General features: G+C 43.8%; 1 protein-coding gene across 2 annotated transcripts in view; it reads right to left on the bottom strand.

The window, feature by feature from the left end:
- Positions 1-20,056, bottom strand: part of Fgf14 (fibroblast growth factor 14) — a 506,034-nt gene extending 485,978 nt beyond the window's left edge. The window contains exon 1 of one of the 2 annotated variants that reach the window (XM_048341122.1): positions 19,469-20,056. In XM_048341122.1, the coding sequence (XP_048197079.1) occupies positions 19,469-19,676 (208 nt within the window). In that variant the 5' untranslated portion in view covers positions 19,677-20,056. The remainder of the gene's footprint in view (positions 1-19,468) is intronic. The other variant, XM_048341124.1, reaches the window with a different exon arrangement.
- Between the last annotated feature and the right edge of the window lie 210 nt (positions 20,057-20,266).

The raw sequence follows: 20,266 nt of genomic DNA, 5'->3' as shown, positions 1-20,266 counted from the left end.
AAAGAGGGGAGTAATATGGATAGAAGTAATTCTTTTTTACCACAGAAAAATTCCATACCTTACATATTTTCTTGAAAAGATGTGAAAGTGAAAATTTATAGTTATAAAGGCTGGGTAAATTTAAACACATGTATAGATATACATAAAAATATAACCAAGTATTCCGATTATTAGCCAAATTATTAAACCCTTACTACAATGAATCCTTTTTATAGAGACTTCTCTTGTAGAGACTTTTCAATCAAGAAATAAACTGAAATGTTCTAACATGATTGGAGATATATTGATAGTTTATGTAATTGAACTATATTTCCAACAATTTGATCGATTTCCCAAAAATATAAGCTTGCTATTAAATGATGCGGATTCTCCATGATAAAGAATATTTAAGATATGACAGAATGATGATTAATAAACATTTATTTCATCAACAGTAAGAAATTAGACATATAAAGTCAAAAATTATGACCAGAAGAACAAAATATACATTATAATGCATCTTCTTTTAAAATGATCTTTATGAAATGCAAATCTGATTAAAAGAAAAATCTATTAATTCTAATGCTTTAAGAGCTGGTATCCATACATCACACTGCTAACCCTGCTTTAAAGATTGTGCTATCAATGCAAAGGCTTACTCACTAAATATTCCAATGACCCTATTGTGAGCTCCTTTGCTTTTATTTGCTCTCCTCTGCCCAAAATGTTCTGTTTTCAGTTTTAAGCCACACTGGTAGTGTCCCCCTGTCTTTAGTGATTCCCCTATCTCTTATAAATAGGGTACACAACTGCCTATTTGGCAGCTATCTTAACTTTCTTCTCCCCCCAAAGACCTGCCTGTAGGAAAAACCAATACTAGAGAATTCTGGATGCCACATATTTGTGGACCTGTACTATTTAGAATATTAGTGGGTCTTTCCCATTCTCAGGTGCTTTTAACACTACTTATAAATGAATGAAGCAGAGTTGTAATGTAATTGCACTGTTCTTATTAAGGTATTGTGCATAGAGTTTACAATTCCCCAAGTCAGGTAAGGAACACAGTTCTTCTTAAACAACGTCACCCCTTCCTTCACTTTACTCCAGTTGCCCCCTCCCATCCCTGCCCACAGGTAACTCCTCTGAACTTCTAATATACTATTTATCAAAATGAAAACTCTAAGAAATTAAAACCTAAGGTAGCTGTCTTTTCAGAGGGGAGCAGGGGGACACAGAAATGGAGAGAGGGAGGGTGAACAAATGAAACCGTGGTATTCAATATGCCCTATGTAAAAAATGAAGCACATTTTCAAGTAATTTTTTCATGTCATTGTTTAGCTGTCTGATTTCCTGTGTCTTTACTTCTCTGGGTGTAAAAGAATCTCATTTGAAGTATGGAACTCTTTATTTTGTAATTGGGCTTTTTTTTAATGAAACCTTAAATGAATTAGCTTCAAATGAAACTAAATATACTCCAACTCATATACGTTCAGCTATAAGACTCATAACTAAACATTCAACAGGAGGTGAGTTATTCAATTAGATGACTGACATTTTGAATCAGGATCTACATTTGCCTTCTCTAAACTGTATTTTCTGTGCACATTGGAATTGCATGCTTCCTGGTGGTATTCCAGGAAAAAAGGAAGCCTCCTATTATATTGACTCATTGGTATTGGTATTGGCATTCCCAAGCAATTTGTAACCACCAGTCCAAGTGCAGAACCATGAAAAACATTACCAGTAACTTAAGTTTCAGGGAGAAGGTGACCTGCAGGGTCCAGCTGTCTGGTCTTTATGGAACAGTGCCTCCTCCAGAGCCTTTGGAAGTGTCATATTCAAGCTAGACTCCAAATATCTATGTTACATTGTTCCCTGAGGAAAGAAATGAATAGCAAAGCCCTAAGTCTTAAAAAACTGAAGAAGAGGGTACCATTTGCATGTTTAATAAAAAAAACTATTTTCAATATTTTCAACTGTGAGCAGAATTATCAATGGCACAACTGGGTAGAAGTGGAGAGAATTATGAAGAGAAACTTATAAGCCCAAGTGCAAAATTCAGAATTCAAGCCTCAAACAAAATTATCTTAATCCCAAAGATGTGAAGGAATAAGATTTGGATGAGAACAATCTCTAGAAGAACAATGACATAAAACTCTAGCTTTAAAATGTGTTTTATTCACTTTTAACTAGTGTACAAAGCACAAGAAGATGGGGAAACTCACAATGTTTACCTATAAGTTTCTAAAGTCATTATTGTTAGGTGAAACAACTTAGGAAGATAATAAAAAATATTGAAATTATACATTATAAACGCCTAGAATTTTTAAGTATTCATTCTGATGTGAATATATGGCTAATATTCAACTTCCCAGTGCATGTAAGAAGATAGTTCAGTATTCTAGCAGATACATGACAATGTTCTTTAAAAGTTCAACAATAATAAGGAAAACTGTTTACTTACAGCCAGTCCCAATAGGACTGGGCAGAAGTCATAATTTCCTAGGTTCCTTTAGGTCTTAAAGGCTTACAAGTAAAAAAAAAACAAAAAACATAGGTTAGGCTCATAAAGTACAAAATGAGATTCAGTGAGAAAACTTCTCTTCCTAGGTTCCCAAATGGGTCTACCTCCAGCCTTTACTTGAACAAGAATTATTTTTTGTCATGTTAATAGAAGACTCATTGTGTGTTTGTCCAAACTCATAGAGCATTCACCATCACAAATGAACCCTAATATAAACTATGCTCTTCAGGTGACAATGATGTTTCAATGTAGATTCATCACTTTTAGCAAATGTGGAGGAGGTTATGCATGTGTTAGGGTGTAGGATATAAGAAATCCCTGTATTTCCTTTTCAGTTTTCCTGTGAACTTAAAACTTTCTTAAAAAATAATTTTTTTGAAGTACTGGTGTTTGAACCTGAGCTTTTGCACTGGCAAAGAGAGTGCTCTTATCACTTGAGCCTCACCTCAGCTCTAAAAAGTAAATTATGTTTTGTTTAGTTTTGTTTCTCTTGTAGACCCTTCCTGTGGTTGTACCCCCGCTACCACTATAGCTCATCCGAATACCCTGGATACTGTTTATACGGGTATTAGAACTGGGGAAGGGAAAGGGAATATCAAAATTGAGAGACAAAGGACAAAAAGACAAACCATTCCAAAAGCCATACTTGCAAAAACCATTTGGTGTAAATCAACTGCACAACTCTTGGGGGGAGAAGGGAAGGGGGAGGGGGAAGTGAGGGAGGAGGTAACAAGTAGAACAAGAAATGTACACACTGCTTTACATATGAAACTGTAACCCCTCTTTGTACCACACTTTGACAATAAAGAAAGAAGTTTAACTTAAAAAAAACACACAAAAAATTATTTTAAAAATAAAGTGATATATATTAGTGTAATAACACTATAGAACTAAATACAGGTAAATGTTTTTCAATATTCTGTTAATAAAAATACTAATGTTAGCATCAATCTCTCATCTGAGAATATAGCACACATTGTTTCAGACAAGGAAATAGGTACAAAATAACTAATAATGTCTACATGCTGTGTGTTTCTTTAGCTGAGCTATATGACTGCACTATGCAACTACCAAAAACAAAATGAACAAAAGCAAATCCTAAAGCATAATTTGCAATACTAGGTTTTCAATCTTTAAGTCAAGATTCATATATTTCTGGCTTTATCCATAAGAAGAATGATAGCAATAAAAATTATTTTTAATGTTTTAATACTAATGCCCTATTCCACAAGTTGGGAGCCAACTCACTTATTTGTCTAAGAAGTAAGGAAGATGGAATAGCAAAGCAAAACTCATTTGATACAATGATACTCTTCTTGGGCAATGTAATTGCAGAGAATTTGTCATAAAAAAATACCTTGGAGAGAAAAAATTTACCACATTCCTTAAGAAGAAAATAAAACCAATATCCTCCAATGTTCTCACTGTAAAGCGAGTTGGACTTTGTACATCTGCACCAGTCTCCTGATATTCTTCCATCCCACCTCACTAATGACGGCTTCAGAAGGGAAACACTCACTGCTCTGAGTAAATACAGGGGCTTAAGTAACAATCATTCCTTCTCTTAATTCCCCAGAGCACAACCAAGGCAAGGATGTAATGTGTAACAGCTAACTAAGTATTTGGCTGTCACACAGAAGAAATCAACATGGAATGTCGTGAAGCTGAATAACATATAGTTCACTTATTTCAATTTCAATTTAACTTTCGGATGCCTCCCTTCCTCAATTCCCAACCTATCTTCAATGTTCAATATTATCTGCCCGTTTAAATCCCCAAACCCAAAAGAAACATCCTGCTTCTGTAACCATACAACTATACATTTTTATTTGGCTACTTCGCACTGTTAGTGTTCATGTTCCCAGCTACATCATTCTCCTTTTAAGTGATTGATCTTGAAGCTGTCCAATTGCTTCTAGAGAGCCTCTTCCTATGGAATGGCCCAGCTTTAATCTTGATTATAGATTGATTTAACAAAGAATAGCAGACTTCAGTAGAAAATAGTTAGGATTAAGATGCGAATACTAGGGTCAGTTAGGGGATGGGGAAAGGGAAAATGGGAAGGGACTGCTGATAATTGGGGTTTCTTATACACTGATGAAAAATTTCTTAAGTTAAACTGCAGTAATGGGAATACACTATTCACAAAACTGTTGAAATGCATTTTAATGATAAATTTATACTATATGAATTATATCTCAATAAAGCTATTATAAAAGTGAGATTTATAACTCAATCTCTATTTGGGAAATTTTATCACATCAATATTATGAGAGTACAAATTACTTTAGATTACTTTTGTATAACGGAAAATATTCTTTAAAGTTTTCCCCATTATTCATTGGATGAATATTCTTTGTGACAAATACCTTAAGAAGCTGAAGAAAGTTGCAAGTCACAGAGCAAATGGAAAGACCCTAAAACAAATGCAATGAGTGGACACCAGAGAGATGGGGTAAGAAGTTGTGCATGCATCCATAAGACCTAGATTGGGATGAGTCCACAGTGCCATCTTTTTATGCAAAGGGTGTACATTTCACTTCTTATGCAAAGATATGCTAGTGCAAAACAGTCAGATGCTTTCTGAAATGCTGTAGCATTCAGACCCTTGGTACTGGGCAGCTGACTACTGCCTTTATCCTAACTGAAAAATGTTTGATCAAATCACTACTCAGTCGCCCACTGAAATGACAATTCATTCCACGCGGTGGGAGCTGCCAGTTGGCTAAACATAAGTCTTAGAAACTGATCTCTAGCAAAGATGCCAGTTTTACACAAAAGAAATTGAAAATCATAATTATATGGCATCGTTAGTTACATTTTTTTTAAATTGTTAAGCATTAATATGTTAACTACTTCACTGAGCACTCGTAGTTCACACCTGTAATCCTAACTACTCAGGACACTAGGATCTGAGAGTCGTGGTTCAAATCCAGCCTGGGCAGGAAAGTCTGTGAGACTCTTATTTCCAATTAACTACCAGAAAACAGGAAGGGGCACTATGGGCAAGTGGTAGAATGCTAGCCTTGAGCAAAAAAAGCACAATGACATTGCCCAGGCCCTGCATTCAAATCCCACAACAGACAAAAAAAAAGTAAAGTTAACTACTAATACTTTAATTAAAGTTATCTCTCTTATAACATCATTTTGTAAATTCTGTGGTATTCCTAGTCATTAAAATATCCAGGACATGGATACTGATCCCTTAAAACACAATTTAAACTTTGTAATAGACAAGCGTAGAAAATCAACGTTCCTTTACAAACCTGTGCTTTTAGTAAACTGTTTCGTAGGGCATGTCTCCACAAAGCACTGTTCAGCAAGGGCTACTGAACCTTATGACTGGCCAGAAGAGCCAGACAGTACCTCAGAATTTCTACAGAAATAAATACAACGTGTCTTTCAGGTTTCATGGCTCAGATGGTAAAGGATGTAGTATATGGGAAGGCCTGAGTGGTCCAAGTTTGTGCCAAGTTCTTTCTGTCCAAAGAGCCTGTGACAATTTTAGTCCTCTCCAGTTGTGGTATTTCACCAGTTATGGTATTTCATCTTTCAGGAAATACATTGTTTCTAGAAGAGCATTTAAGTGCTCCACAGTGGTTCAGTGCCACACCTTAAAGAAAAGCCATTCTCCCCTTATTTAGAATGCCAACAACGTTACCAGATCTAGGGAGCTCGTCTCAAATTACATTGGAAAAGCTCTAATATTTGCTCATCACTCTCAACTACATGTAGCTCCATCAGAACATCTCTATAAACTACCTACTAAATGTAGCTACTAGATACACTTCCTATTTGGCATTCTCTGCAGAACATCTATAACCTTAGAGAGTTGATGGAAGCCAACTTCCCATGAGCCTCTGCAAGGAAGGCGTGAACACTGCTCATTTACACCTCTCACCTTATTCCCCCTTCCAAGCCCAGAAGGAAGCAGAGCTCCTTCCAGTCTCCCATGAAGGCCTTTGATGAGCCATTTTCCTTCTTTGCCTATTATACACCCCAGATTACCCTGTCACCCAAGTTCCTGTTTCCTCTCTCCAACTAACAGGACATTTCATTAGATTGCCTTCTTATTACAAAACCTTTCCTTCCCCTCAGCACTATGCTCCTCACAATCAGCTACATCAATTACAGTGCCTAACTGCAATCTTACAATTCTCAATCTTCTCACTCTCCTTTTTGGAAACATTCTCTAGTTCACTAATTTTTACACCTCCAGTCTCACTCCTCTGCCAGGCTTTTAGACTTTAAAAATATGATTCCACTAATCTTCCAAAATATGATTCCATTTGCTTTCCCACAAATCTCCAAACACCTACCTTGATGCTCTATCACATATATTACCTTTTTCCCTTGTCAAGGATTTATGCTTATCTCTCTGGCCAATTAAACCATGAAGAATCTCATCTGGTCATACTTCTCTAAAAGATTTTCTTTCCTTCTCCTTTTAGCCTAGATGGATCTTCTGGCAAAACTGCTTCCTGCCTAGGATTGTCTATACATTTAGGGACTTGTGGGTCAAGGATCAAATCATCATAGAGGATTTTATATCTCTCCCAGGAATTAACATACTATCCCACATATTATTTAAATGTTGACATGGTTATCACATGGTAGTTTATTTAATAAACTAATACAGATTGATTTATCATATAGAATTATATACTGCACATCAGCTCAAAACCTCAAGATTATTTTTAAGACATAAGCTCCAGATATTTTTCTAAAGACTTATGGAGCCATGAGAATACTATGACATGCTGAGAAACAGCAAGAGAGAGTTGCCTGGCAAAAAATAGATTTAAATGACAACGTATCCATGGCATTTCTGCAGTCTGACTGCCTGCACCAGACTATGTTTGCAAGAATATTTGCATAGCAAACAAGCTTGGGATCTAAGGTATTGTTTCCCTCTGGGTTAGAGGACACATTTGTTTTCTGAAGGGAATAATAAACATAATGCCATCCTCTCTGAGAAGATTAGGTGGATTTGCTAGAAGCCCCCTTAAAAGATTGGAGATTTCCTCCGCTGCCACACAAATCCACTGAGCACGAGCCTCTATTGGTCCTGGGAGCATTGTCCCTGAGGGACTTAGGGGGCAAGGTGAGCTGGTGAGAATAGGAAGCTCCTGCTGCCTGCTATGATCTGCCTAATTGTTTTTCTCTGACCCAGAGGTCTCTGTCTCTCAGTTCCTATGTTAACTGTGGCAGGCCAGCAAACTGCAGAAAATCCATCCCTGGGTTGTGTATGACAACTTCTGGATGTTAAAAGTCTGTTCAGGTACAAAGTCCCAGTTTACTAAATAAATAGAAGCTGATACATCAAATTCTATACATCAAACAGTGTGTGAACTCAAGTTCTCTGAAGAAGCCACGTCTATGCTGAAGACCCTGCAGACTGACCAGCAGACTAAAACATGATGACTATGGAGAGATGGATTGCTGCGGATTAAGAGCCACCTTACCTTGGGCTATCTCTGACCTCTTTAATAGCCATTTACCTCCAACATTGGCGTGTGACCTGACACCCTAGTGTGACCACTAGGTTAAACCTCCAGGTTACACTGATTAACCTAGAAGAATTTTAGACGCCACCAATCCTAAAGCTGAAAACTATAGAAATTATTTCTCAGCTCTGTTGCAGCTTGTCTAAGGACGCCCCCAGCAACGTATTTGAGAAACTCAGTGACTTAGGAGGTTCTTTTGTTTTGTGACTATAAACAAGTCACCTTCTGGTGGAACAAGTTACGCCACGTGATCTGAATCCCTGATTCTGGGCCTTGGCCACTGATATTTGGACCAGAATAGATTCTCTTTTATTCTCTTTGCAGCAAGAGCTGTGTTTAGCGTCAAGAAAAGCAATGTGTTGATGGAAACAAACTTGAAAGTATGAGAACTCTGTATCTGAATGATGTGAGGTTCTAAAATTCAAACGCCTCTTAGGGTAGGAACTAAATGGAAATGGAGATGATTTTCTAGAGTGATGAGACCACCTTGTATCTTGATTGGGATAGTGATTACAATGATGCCCATAATTGTCAAAAGCAGTAAACTACAAGGAAATGTGCATTTAAATGTATATAAGTGCTATCTAAAGTTTAATACATTAAAAATTCTAGATTTCTAAACACTGAATTTTTTGCACTCTTTTATAAGTCAAAATGACTTATAAAACTACAAATCTATTGATCACTTCACATATATGCTATAGGACATTGTTTTTAAAGAGGCAGCACAATGTAAGGGTATCTGTTCTGCATTAGTATTACTCAGGTATGTATCCAGATCTTTCTAGTACTAACTGGAGACTCTTAAGACTCTTCCTTAAAATTGTCATGCTTTAGATTTATAATTTTTTTCTTTCCTATTTTTCGTCTAGCACTCTACTACTGAGGCATATATCCAGTCCTAGCTTCATAATTTATTACAGAAGTATAACAGAAATTCCTACCTGTAGCTTTAAGAACTAAATTACCTAATACAAATAGAGCAAATAGAAAGGATTCTCTAAACAGTAACTGTATTATCTATATAGCGAGTAAGTTATTATAAAAGAATTTAAAATAATTCAGAATAATGTGTGGAAGCAGAAGAGTAATAATACGCTTTTAAAATCTACTGTTTAATTTTCACCCATTAATGGGGAAATTAGGCGAGCTATTTCCTTATAATAACCCCCAGATAATTTAAACATATAATTCAACAGACTAACAGATTCATTTGGTTGCTTTGAAACACAACGGGGGGGGGGAGGGGGAATTAAAGTCAAATGATGCCTCTTGGGTGTTTGTAGTTCAGACAGATGTATCCATTTACTTTCTGACCACTCTATTATTTGCCTATTTCCCCAATGTACTGCATGTAAGAGTTGAAAATTCGATGGAGTAGTAATCCTGAAATTGCCTGAAGAGGAAATTTATGACAAAACTCCCAAAAGACATTTAAAAAAGGAAAAATGGAAAATTATGATAGGAGGAAATGTAGGGTAGGACGACGATGAGACAAAGAGATGATTCTCAGGGATGAAAAAGCACTTTGGCATAGGAAAGAGCAAAGAGCCAGAGGGAGTCAGTCCTATCCTCCTCTGGCCATGGCCCGCAGGCCACCGGCTGCCTGTGTGGCACGGGTCACTGTCCCTGTGCAAAGGCATGCACGCCCAGTCACCTTAGTGCCGTGTCCTTAAGACTTTCCCCAGTATTTTAAAAACAAAATAGAAGCAGGGTCTAGGAATGAGCAAGACTTACACAAAACCATTACACAGGGCCTTGGACTGAATGTGGTTTGCCCCTTCAGAAGAAAGTCAAGTGGCAATCTTACGGTCACTGTGGCACCTTCCTGAGATGGGGCTTAGGGAAGTTCTAGCTCTGTGAGGGGACCGAGGCGTTAGCAAGGGAGTGCCTTGCTTAGGAGCTTGCCCTGTCTCGTGAGATGATGTCTCCTGCCGCGTGGTGACACAGAAACAGATCCTCACCTGACCAGTGTCAGCCTCCAGCACCTTGATCTAGATAAACGGCTTGTTAGGAATCACCTGGCCTAGGGTATCGTCATAGCAACAGAAAACAGATCAAGATACCCCCCCCCCCCCCGTCGATTCACTGCATCATGAAAATATTTCTAACAGCTGATATTCACTTCGGTAAAAGTGTTTCCTAGAGATATGACATGTATTGAGATAGCTCATGGAAACCTACAGATGTGTAATTTTCATGTACCAGTTACATTTTTGAAAATGATTCCCCATATTTCATACCTATTACTGTATGCGTGAGAAACAGGCAACTTCACTTAACTATCCTGTGAGTGAGAAAGTACTTGTAATAGAAAAGAAACATTATTAAGTTAATGAAAATGATCACGGTTTAAGAAATAAGTCAGGAAATTTGAGCATACTGGGTTACTGCTTTCAATCTGCCCAACAATAAAACATTAGGGCAGACGGACGATGACCTTTCAGTGTTTCATTAGGGAAGTGATTCTGGTCTCCTAGCAAACAGGGCCCGTTCTTTGCTTAAGAACTACAATACCTGCTACACATCAGTGACACAGGAAAGATGAGTATGACACTGATTCCAAAAAAAAAAAAAAAAAAAAGAAAGCTCACGATTAAGTGATATTAGTTCTTAAAAAATAAAGCCCACAATTAAGTGACATATAGTTTGGTCTTTGGCCTTCTTCTTTCCACATTTCTTGTTGTTGTTTTTTTTTAAAGTACAATAATAAGGCATCAAGTACTGCGCACAGGAAGTGGAGAGAATCAAGCTGGCAATTCCTCCCAAGCGCCCTTTATCTAGGAGGCAGCATCAGCATTGCAGAAGAGGCTGGCACACACACTGTGCTGATCCACTATGATGGTGCAGACAAAAACTGATAGCAGGAGGCACTTTAATTACAATTACGTTCATTTCTATCTAAAAAGCAGGTGCATATACTTAGATATGTAAATCAACAAATTCACACTTCCTTCCCTTTCCTTGCCAGACCTGTATAGTCAGTCTGAAAACTTAGCTTTTAATTGGACTATGTGACTAGTCAAACTGAACCAAGCACTGTCTCCTTAAATATCTACTACTGGCAAAGAATTTAATATTATAATAAAAAGAACTGAATATGTTCATAAAAAGAACAGCTGGACTTATCTTTATGCTAAAGTATTTTTCCTCATCCCGGATGATTTTCATATTGGAAGTCAGGAAATGTAAACGCCTCATGCTAGGGCACCCCCTCCTCTTCTGAACAAGAGTGTCAAATTTTCTGACTTGTTTCAATAACAAGTTTCCTCAATTTTGCAACATGGAGTTCCTCAGTCTGGAATTTTACCGCACGTTTCAAAAAGAAAGGCATATTATGGACACATGGGCAGAGGATTACAGCACCAAGAGTTGTCCAAACAAAAGGTTGCCGGCAGAGCACTCCAGACTCTTCTTTCAACTTCCTTGCCCAAATTCAAACTGTCATTTGCGATGGGACTCCATCCCCTCCTAGGCACCAGATGCGGACCTTCATCTGCCTCACTAGCTGCTCCCTAGTTCCTATTTCCAAGTCGTTTTCTACTTTGTGCCACGATGGTTGCCTAAAGGGTAAATGTGATCTGAGAACGCACAGACGTGATCGTCCCCTTTCCAGCCCACCACAGATTCCTTACAGGTCTTGAACCACACACCCTTAGGTCTTGCCTCAATAGCTTAGGGCATACTTTTGTCGGACCTAGGGCACCTCCATCCACCACCAATCACATCATCAAAACGCATCCCTTTCCTCTGTCTCTCCTGCAAATTCCTTGAGGGCGGAACCCTTCTATTCCCATCCACTGGCACTTGTATTTCTGCGGGTGTTGGGAGGGTCTGAACTCAGGGCCTGGGCCCTGTCCCTGAGCGTCTTCGTCCTGAGTGCCATATGGCCCGGTTACCCTTGGAGTCAGGGTTCCACGGCCAGCTTCCTGGTGGTGAATCGGAGATTCACCATCTCAAGGACTTTCCTGCCCAGGCTGGCTTTGAACCTCAACCCTCAGATCTCAGCCTCCTCATCTTTCCCCCAATAGCTCAAGAAGGGAGAAAGAAGGCCAGCCAGGGCAGGGCCTCCTCACCCGCTTAAGAGAGGTGCAGGGAAGGGAGGAGGAGGGAAGGGAGGTGGGCACAGTCACAGACACCCCGGGGGACTGCCGGGGGGGCGGGGAGGGGAGGGTGCAACCCCCCCCCCCCACCCAGATCATCCGCTCCCGGGCGGACAGCGCTCCCCCCCCCATACCCCCCCCCACCCTACCCCCCTGCCCCGGGCGGGCGTCCGTCCACCTGTGGGCCGCAACAAACTTCCTTCGCCGACCCAGGAGCGCGCCCCGCACGCCCCGCCCCCATCCGCGCGCCGCAGGGGCCTTCGGGCCCCGCCCTGGTTTCCATGGCGACGGCCGCGCGACGCCCGCCAGCCCGCCCGCCCGCCCGCCAGCCAGCGGGCCGGGGACGCTCCCGGGGTCGGAGGTCATCTCCGCAGCAACGGAAACTTCCCGCGCTACGGTGGCCCGGGCGGGACGCTTCCGCCGCCGCCGCCGCCGCCGCCGCATTGCGTAGCGGCGGCCCTGCCGCGGGGCGTGGAGCGCGGCTCGGGGGCCGGGGGGGGGGGGGGGGGAACGTGAGGATGAGATGAGAGGATCGATCGCCAGTTCGAAGCCAGCAGCCTCCCCCCGCCCGGGGCAGGAAAGTCCATGAGCCGTAGCTCCAGTTGAGAGCTCCAAAAAACACATCTGGAAGCAGAACTGGCGGCTCGTGGGTAGAGTGCCAGCTAAGCCTTGAGCAAAGACGCTCGGGGACCCCGAGTTCAGGACTCCCCCCCCCCCCCCCACCCCACATCCCCCAGCCCCAGGACTGGCACAAAAGAAAGAAAGAAAAAGCTACACACACACACACAATGGCCACGCGCTGGTGGCTGCTTTCTGTCTTTGATTTTTTTACCATTTAGAAACCAAATCTGCATAAGATGAGGCTAAGTGAAATGAACTCCGTGTTAGGGAAACGACTGCTAGATCACTAGTGTAATCACTTTCAACATGACATGCGAAACCGTAGCTTCCATTGTGGATGATCCTCTTGGATCCCCTTCCTGGGGTTGCACCTGCACTATCCCTGTATCTTATCTGAGTGCAGTGGAAACGGTGTATACTGGTATTAGAACTAGGAAAGTGAAAGGGAATACCAAAATGGAGAGACACAGGGCAAAAAAGACAAACGACTACAAAAGCAATACTTGCAAAACTGTGTGGTTGTAAACCAACTGAACAACTCATGGGGGGAGAGGGGAAGGGGGAGGGGGGAGGCGGGAATGAGGGAGGAGGTAACAAATAGTACAAGAAATGTATCCAAGGGCTAAAGTATGAAACTGTAACCTCTCTGTACGTCAGTTTGACAATAAAATAAAATAAAATAAAACAAATCTGGTTGGTCCTTTTGGAAGAAGGGTCAGCATTCATTGAACTTTGGAAACTACCTTTTAGGTACACTTTTGTAGAGATACCCATTTTACACTTTCCCACCCATTCGGACAACCACCATGGATCCAGGGCAAAGACTAGCGGAGGAGGGCAGGCGCAGGCAACATTGTTGGACGACTTTCTTCCATGATGTAAGTCGGTGAGACCAACCAAACCTTCAGGAAATGGCACTGTTCTCTGTGAACCCACTCTTCCTCCTTTTGGCCTTCATGGTTAACAAGTTCTAGGAGTTCCTCCTTTTGACTTCCCTTCCTTTCATTATCCATTCTTTTACATTCTGAACAATTTTTTTAAACAAATTATTGCTAAAAAAATAATTTGAGACAAGCTCCCTCAGGAGATTCCTGGCAATTCCATATCCAGGTTCAACTGAAAACTAAATCCGATGTATGCTACACGGACAAAAAAAAAAAAAAACCATAAGGAACACTACACAAGCCACAACACTACTGGTGGATGTGTTAAAGAGATTTTTTTCTGACCCACAATCTTCCCCCACACCTGGGGGGGGGGGGGACTCAAAGAAATGGGGGAGAATGATAAAAGGGATGACCTTGGTCAATTTGCTCTCAAATTGACATGTTGAATTAAAACCCTTTGTACAACTACTTAAGGATAATAAATAAACATAGGACAATGCAATGTGTGGGTTTAAAACAATAGAGTAATTCTTGCTACACTGTTGAGGTGTCCCAACTGTTTTCCCTTAAAGCATAAACTATTTGGGGGGGGGGGAATGCTTCCATTTGAGACATTAACATGGTATTTATAGAAAACTGGTCCGTCACGAGGATGCCAGAATGTACAACGAAATGAAAACCTTAGTTGTTGTTCTAGTTAACCTACGTGTAAAAACACTTCACAAAACTCTCCAGTATCTGTGTTGCTAAAACATGGAAGGCTGGGTTTGAACATATGAAAGTTCACAATGGAAACAGGAAGTGTGACACTGAATTAGCTTTAGCCCCTTTGTGGAGTAATGCAATATTTGGACAGATTTTCCCCATGGAGGAAGATAAGAACAAGCGGATATAAGTAGAGCCTAAGTCGCCTTCATTGTTAGAACTGTATTTAGGTTACTATGAATTAAACTTTACAGTTGTTAACTTGAATATAAACTTCAAGAAGTGAACAAGTCAGTGCAAATGCCATCTTTTGGTTGACAAAGCAGCACTGCTCTGCAGCACTTACTTTGCTACCTTAGTAACTGAAGCTTCCTGGCCAGAGCCCAAGGCCATCTCGCCTTACAGGGAATCCCACTCCAAAGCCAAGTGTGGTGGAAGAAGAACCTTACTTACACCTGCTTGGTGTCCCAGCCATGCAGCCTGAAGTCAATGCTTTCATTGACTGTGGGGTTTAGAAATGCAGACATTGTGGCCTAATTGTGGTTCGCCCAATTCTAGAGAAAGCCAGGATGTGTCTGCAGGCTCCAAAGAAGGAATAAAAAGTGCTTACTCTTTGTTTTCTTCCCTCCCTCCCTATATCCTAACTTCAAAACACAGTGCCGGTCCTAGACATAAAGTAGCTTAAAAAAAAAAAAAGAAAAATGAAAAACAGTGGCATACCTGGTTTGATATACTGAAACAGCTTAGAGGAAAGCAAAAGCAGATCAGAAAGGCACCCAAGGCCAGTGGGAAATAGCATGTGCCTAGGAGTCCTGCCCAGCCCTGCAATAAGTTACCCAGCAGAAGAAGAGACTGGGTTCAGAAATGGAGAGTGTCAGGGCCACAGCTTGTAGCTATTCTAAGAGTGCTATGCAGAACAAGGCCTAGGACATGTGCATTACACACACCTTTCTTGACACTGAAACTCAATAAAAGTCTCTTTGGGTTGTGACTTATCTTAAATTCTGTATTTTTCCGAGCCCTGGTCAGGTAAAGAGGTTTAGAAGTACTGTCGTGGCTTACTGGGGAGACACATTTTAAAGTCCCTGGATTATTTTATATTATATGTCAGAAAAGATAGCAATTCTATGACCTTAGTACTTATCTTTACTGGGGGCTTTTTTTAGCCAGTTTTCTTATCACACTTTGCTTCAAAAGCAGTGACCTAGATTGTTTCCTAAACTGATCTGTTATATACACTGGTCAATCTAAATTCTTGTACTGGTTCAAAGAAACATACCAAGCTTCCTCCAGGTACTTATTGTACCTTGGTCTTCTCTATTCAATGATTGTTTAAAATATAGTAACCCGGCATGACTCACACAATGAAAGTTGCAGCCAGTAACACTTATTCTAAGTGCACAGTTATTGGTCTGCTAGAAAAATAAGGGAAAGTAGGACATGAGAGAGAGAGAGAGAGAGAGAGAGAGAGAGAGAGAGAGAGAAAGTCTGTTCTCTGATAATCATTGTACTGTGAGATTGTGTTTTTATGAAAATAGCAAATTTAGCATATACCCAGAATTTAAAACTATAGTAATTTATTTTAAGTGTACATAGCATAAACACATGTTGTAGGTTGTCTGTTAAGTTTTACATAAAGCAACTTCAAAATACTCTAAGTATTGCATACCTAATTAAAAGCTGCCTGCATAAACTTCACCTCAAGTTCACACTTTCATTATCTGCCTATTTGCATATCAACTCATACTGTAATTCTCCCCAGGAACCTCTGACCAAACTACCAGAAATTGCTGACAATTTAAATAACTGGGAGTGATCAGTAACTTACTTCCTAACTTACAGGAAATACTAATATTTATCCCTGAAATAACAGCAGATAAATAAGGCAGGTGCTTCACACCAAATTCACTGGTCCTTGGTAGAATTCAGCTGAGCTTTTTAGTTTGAAAGCGGTTAATTGTCCTCTTTTTAGATTTAAGATAACATAATAGGTAGTAGTCAATCTGTTCCTCTTTTGGCTTTAACAGTTAAGAGGATTTTAGCCTTTGTTTTATTTTAATTACCCAATTAACTTCTTAGTTGTACTGCTATCTTGGGATCAAAAATCTGCAAAAGATTGTAGGCTTCTGGGTAATAGCAGAGGGGATGAAAGTCACTACGTACAAGACTGGAAGGGAATGGCTAGGCTTTTCAAGCTTAGAACTTTTAGAAACTGAAATTAAAAGTATGAGGCATACACGTCCTATTTTTTTTAAAAAAAGAAGAATCACTAAGTGTTCCAAACTCCCAGGCTGCAAACTCTCATCCTGGCCATCTCTGCATAGCTCTATGTCATAGGCATTGAGGAGGTTTTCAGAGCCACATCTGTGGACATAACCCATCACCTCATGCCCAGATTCCTTAGCATTCATAAGCTACCAAATAGATGGCTCTAAAAGCAAAGGATCGTCTGTGTGACACCCATTGGATGGGGAAAAATATCTATCCCAGAAAGGCAAGTGGGTGGCAGGAGGGAAGACTAGTAAAAACAATCTTGAATCATGTATATGGGGAAAAGCAGGGTTTCCAACAAAATCCTTTACCAAACATAATAACAACAACAAAGGCCTACTAAGAAACGTATTGTTCATTTGTGTCTTATCCCCCACGCTCCAGTACCATGGAGCAACTTAACTTCAAGGTCCCCAGGCAAACATCGAAAGCTCAAAATAATTTTTTTTCAACTGCTTTCCCAGTATTTCTTTCTCAAAAGGGGACCACATTTTTCCGCAAGCAGATGACAAGAGACTGCCAGGCACTACTATTTTGTTGGTGTGTAGTAGTAGTTCCTCCCTTCCCACTGCAGCCCCGGGCCTGTCCCACGGGGGAAACCTTGCAAAGGAAGCCAATAGGGGACTGGGAGGGTGGGGGTTGTTTGTAGGTACCAGATATCGGCCTGAATCGCTGGGGTGCCAGGGCTTAGGGTGCACCTCACAGCCAGACGAGCAAGGTGAAGTCAGCTGCCCACGCTATGCCCCCTTGGCAACTCTCTGCAAGGCAGACGGACTCATTTCCATGGGCTTCACATGAAGGAGCTGAGCCAGAGAAGGGTAAAAGGACAGGGGACCAGGAGGATGGCTGGACGCGGTGAAGAACTAGCACGCGGGCCGAGGGCCCCAGGACGGAGGAACAGTGTCCACCCCGGCCCCGCGAGGCGGCCAGAGGCTGCTACTCAGTGGACACTCGTGGCCAGCAACACGTCCTAATCTGCCCAAGCATGGGAGGATCTGCCCCCTGGACGCCACGCCACGCCTGCATCTGCCCCCCTGGACGCCCATCCACTCCAGCACCTGCCCCCTGGACGCCCATCCACGCCAGCATCTACCCCTGGACGCCCACCTACTCCAGCATCTGCCCCCCTGGACGCCCACCTACTCCAGCATCTGCACCCTGGACGCCCATCTACGCCTGCATCTGCCCTTCAGGCCATCTTTCCATGCCGGCGTCTGCCTCCCCCCCCCCCCCTCCATCCACGCCAGCATCTCCCCCGCGCCCCTTCTCGCGTCTACCCACCGTCTATCCACTCCCATTCCCTTTGGCCTCCTCCCTTTCGCTGCCCAGCGTGGCCTCACAGGGCGGGCGCTCGCTGGGCCTCCACACCCACGGCCCCCATCCCCGCCCACCTCCACCCGGGGCGCCCCGTCCCCGCCCCGCGCCCCCCGCGGACAGCCCAGGCCTCCTCGGAGCGCAGCTCGGGGCTGGGGGGGGGGGGGTGGCGCCATCGGGGAGCCAGCGGCCACTTGCTGCGAGCCCCCGCCTGGGGGGGGCGGGTTGTCGGGGTGCGGGCAGTGCCCCCGCCGAGCTGGGAGTGTCCGGGGGCCCCCGCGCCAAGCCGTGATGGTCCGCACCGCAGTGCCCGCTTCGGGAGCCTCCAGCGCCGCCACTGCGGGGCCCGCCCGTCCCCAACCCTCCTCCACACACAAACCCCGGCCCCGGGTCCCCCACGTCGGTGAACTCAGCTAGGGAAACGCCAGCGCGGGGGATGCCCGCTCACCGCGCACCCCATTCCGGGCCGGGCTGCGCCCAGACGCCCGGCCACCGCCACCACGCAGCCCGCCGGCCTGGCCGCCCCCCACCCCCCGCCACCCCGGGGCTCCTCGCGCTCCCTCCTCCCCCTCCCCCGTCGGGGACGCGGCTGCCCCCCGGGCCCCGGCCCTGGCATTCCTTATGTAATGCACCCGCAAGTTTCCCTCCCGGAACCCTCGGGAGCCAGGCGCACGCACGGCGGCGACCCCGAACCCCGCGGGACCCCGCTCCCACCCCACACCCCGGGGCGAGCGCTCTCGACAAGGGGAGGGGGGCGGCTCGAGGATGCAAATGCGGTGCACTCGAGGGTCCCGGGCTTGGTTTCCCCCATCCCGGGGTTCCCTGCGGGCTCCGGAGCCCCGCGCTGCGCGCTGCGCTCTGGCCGGCGGTGGCAGACGTTGGGGGGCGGGGGGGGGGGCGGGGGGAGGGATGGAGTTCAAGGCTCCGGCTCCGGAGCGAGATGGGGTGGGGGGGAGGAGGAGGATAGGGGGTGTCGAATCCGTGCAAGCTCCCCGGAAAGTCGAGCTATGCTCCCCCCACCCCCCCCCCCACCACCACCACCCCGCCCCCAGGAGGCAGCCGAAGTGAAGGGAGCCTTCCAATCCCCTTCTCTAGCAACGGCCACGGCCGCCTCCGGGCGCAACCTTTGCCACCGTACCCTTCCACCCGACACCCGACACCCGACACCCGACCCGAATGAATGCACGTACAGGGGACCCAAAAAAAAAAAGAAAAAGTTTGCTCCTGCCTCCTCCTCCCCCTCCTTCCCCTCCTCCTCCTCCTCCTCCTCCTCCTCGGCTTGGTTGTGTCACAACCTGAGCTGCTCGGGGATGGGGGGGGGGGGGGGTTGTAGACGCAGATCCAAGCTGTGACTTGATTATTCAAGCAACACCTCGAAATGCAACACTGTGTCCGGCTCCCCACTTCGCTTCCCCTGCCTGCCTGCATAGCACAACTGCAGGCAGGTCTGACGGCTGAGCCGCGGACACCGCGCCAGGAGGGGGGGTTTTTTTGTTGGTTTTTTGTTTTTTGTTTTTTTTTTTTAGAAAAGCAGAGCACGAAGCCTGTTTTGCTTACCAGTTGGGTTCTTGTTTTTCTTAAGACTCTTGCCACAAAGACACTGCAGCATATGCGTTCCTTTGCTGAAAATGTTCCAAAGAAACCACATTGATTTGGGCGAAAAGCAATCCAGCAGCTTAGACACCCTGAGAAAGAAGAGATCCTTGTGGTTGCATAATAATAATTGGAAATCAGTTTTCCTGAAGAGGGGCACCGGTTTTACCATAGGAAAAACGATGAGATTCCGGGTCTTCTCCCAGTTTCTCCCCCTCACGTGGTCTATTTCTTGGAGACTTCTCAGTGATTGTTTTTTCTCGGCCAGGGTGAATGATTTATTTCCCCTTCCTTGATCACCACCGGATTATATTAGCACAAGGTTGAGGAGAGAGAGAGAAAAAAAAATCCTTTTTTTTCAGCAGGAAGCCAAAGAAATCCCAACTGAGATCACAACTAATCGGGGAGAAGAGGAATACCCCAAAAATCCTCCAGGAGAAAACCATAGCCTTGTTACTCGGTCGAGGTGAGGATGGGTGGATCTGCGGAAGGCAAAGCCGGATTCATCTCACTGAGAGGAGACTGCCATTGTGTAGCCCCTAGGAGAGAAGGAAAAGAAAAGGGAAGAAGAGAGGGGGAGGTGGGGGGAGGATAAAAAAGAACAGAAAAGAGAAGGGGGAAAAGAAAGAAAGAAAAAAGAAGGCAAGGCAAAAAAAAAAGCAAAGGCAGCAGCAGCAGCAGCACCGAATACACTCACTCATCCATACCACCACCTCGCAGACTGGATGTCTCCCTGCCGGAGGGAGACCAGAGCCTCCTTCT

Source organism: Perognathus longimembris, chromosome 3 (genome assembly GCF_023159225.1).
Source record: "Perognathus longimembris pacificus isolate PPM17 chromosome 3, ASM2315922v1, whole genome shotgun sequence".
Classification (NCBI taxonomy): Eukaryota; Metazoa; Chordata; class Mammalia; order Rodentia; family Heteromyidae; genus Perognathus; species Perognathus longimembris.
Note: the sequence above shows the minus strand (reverse complement) of the source record. Positions and strands in the feature narration are given on the sequence as shown.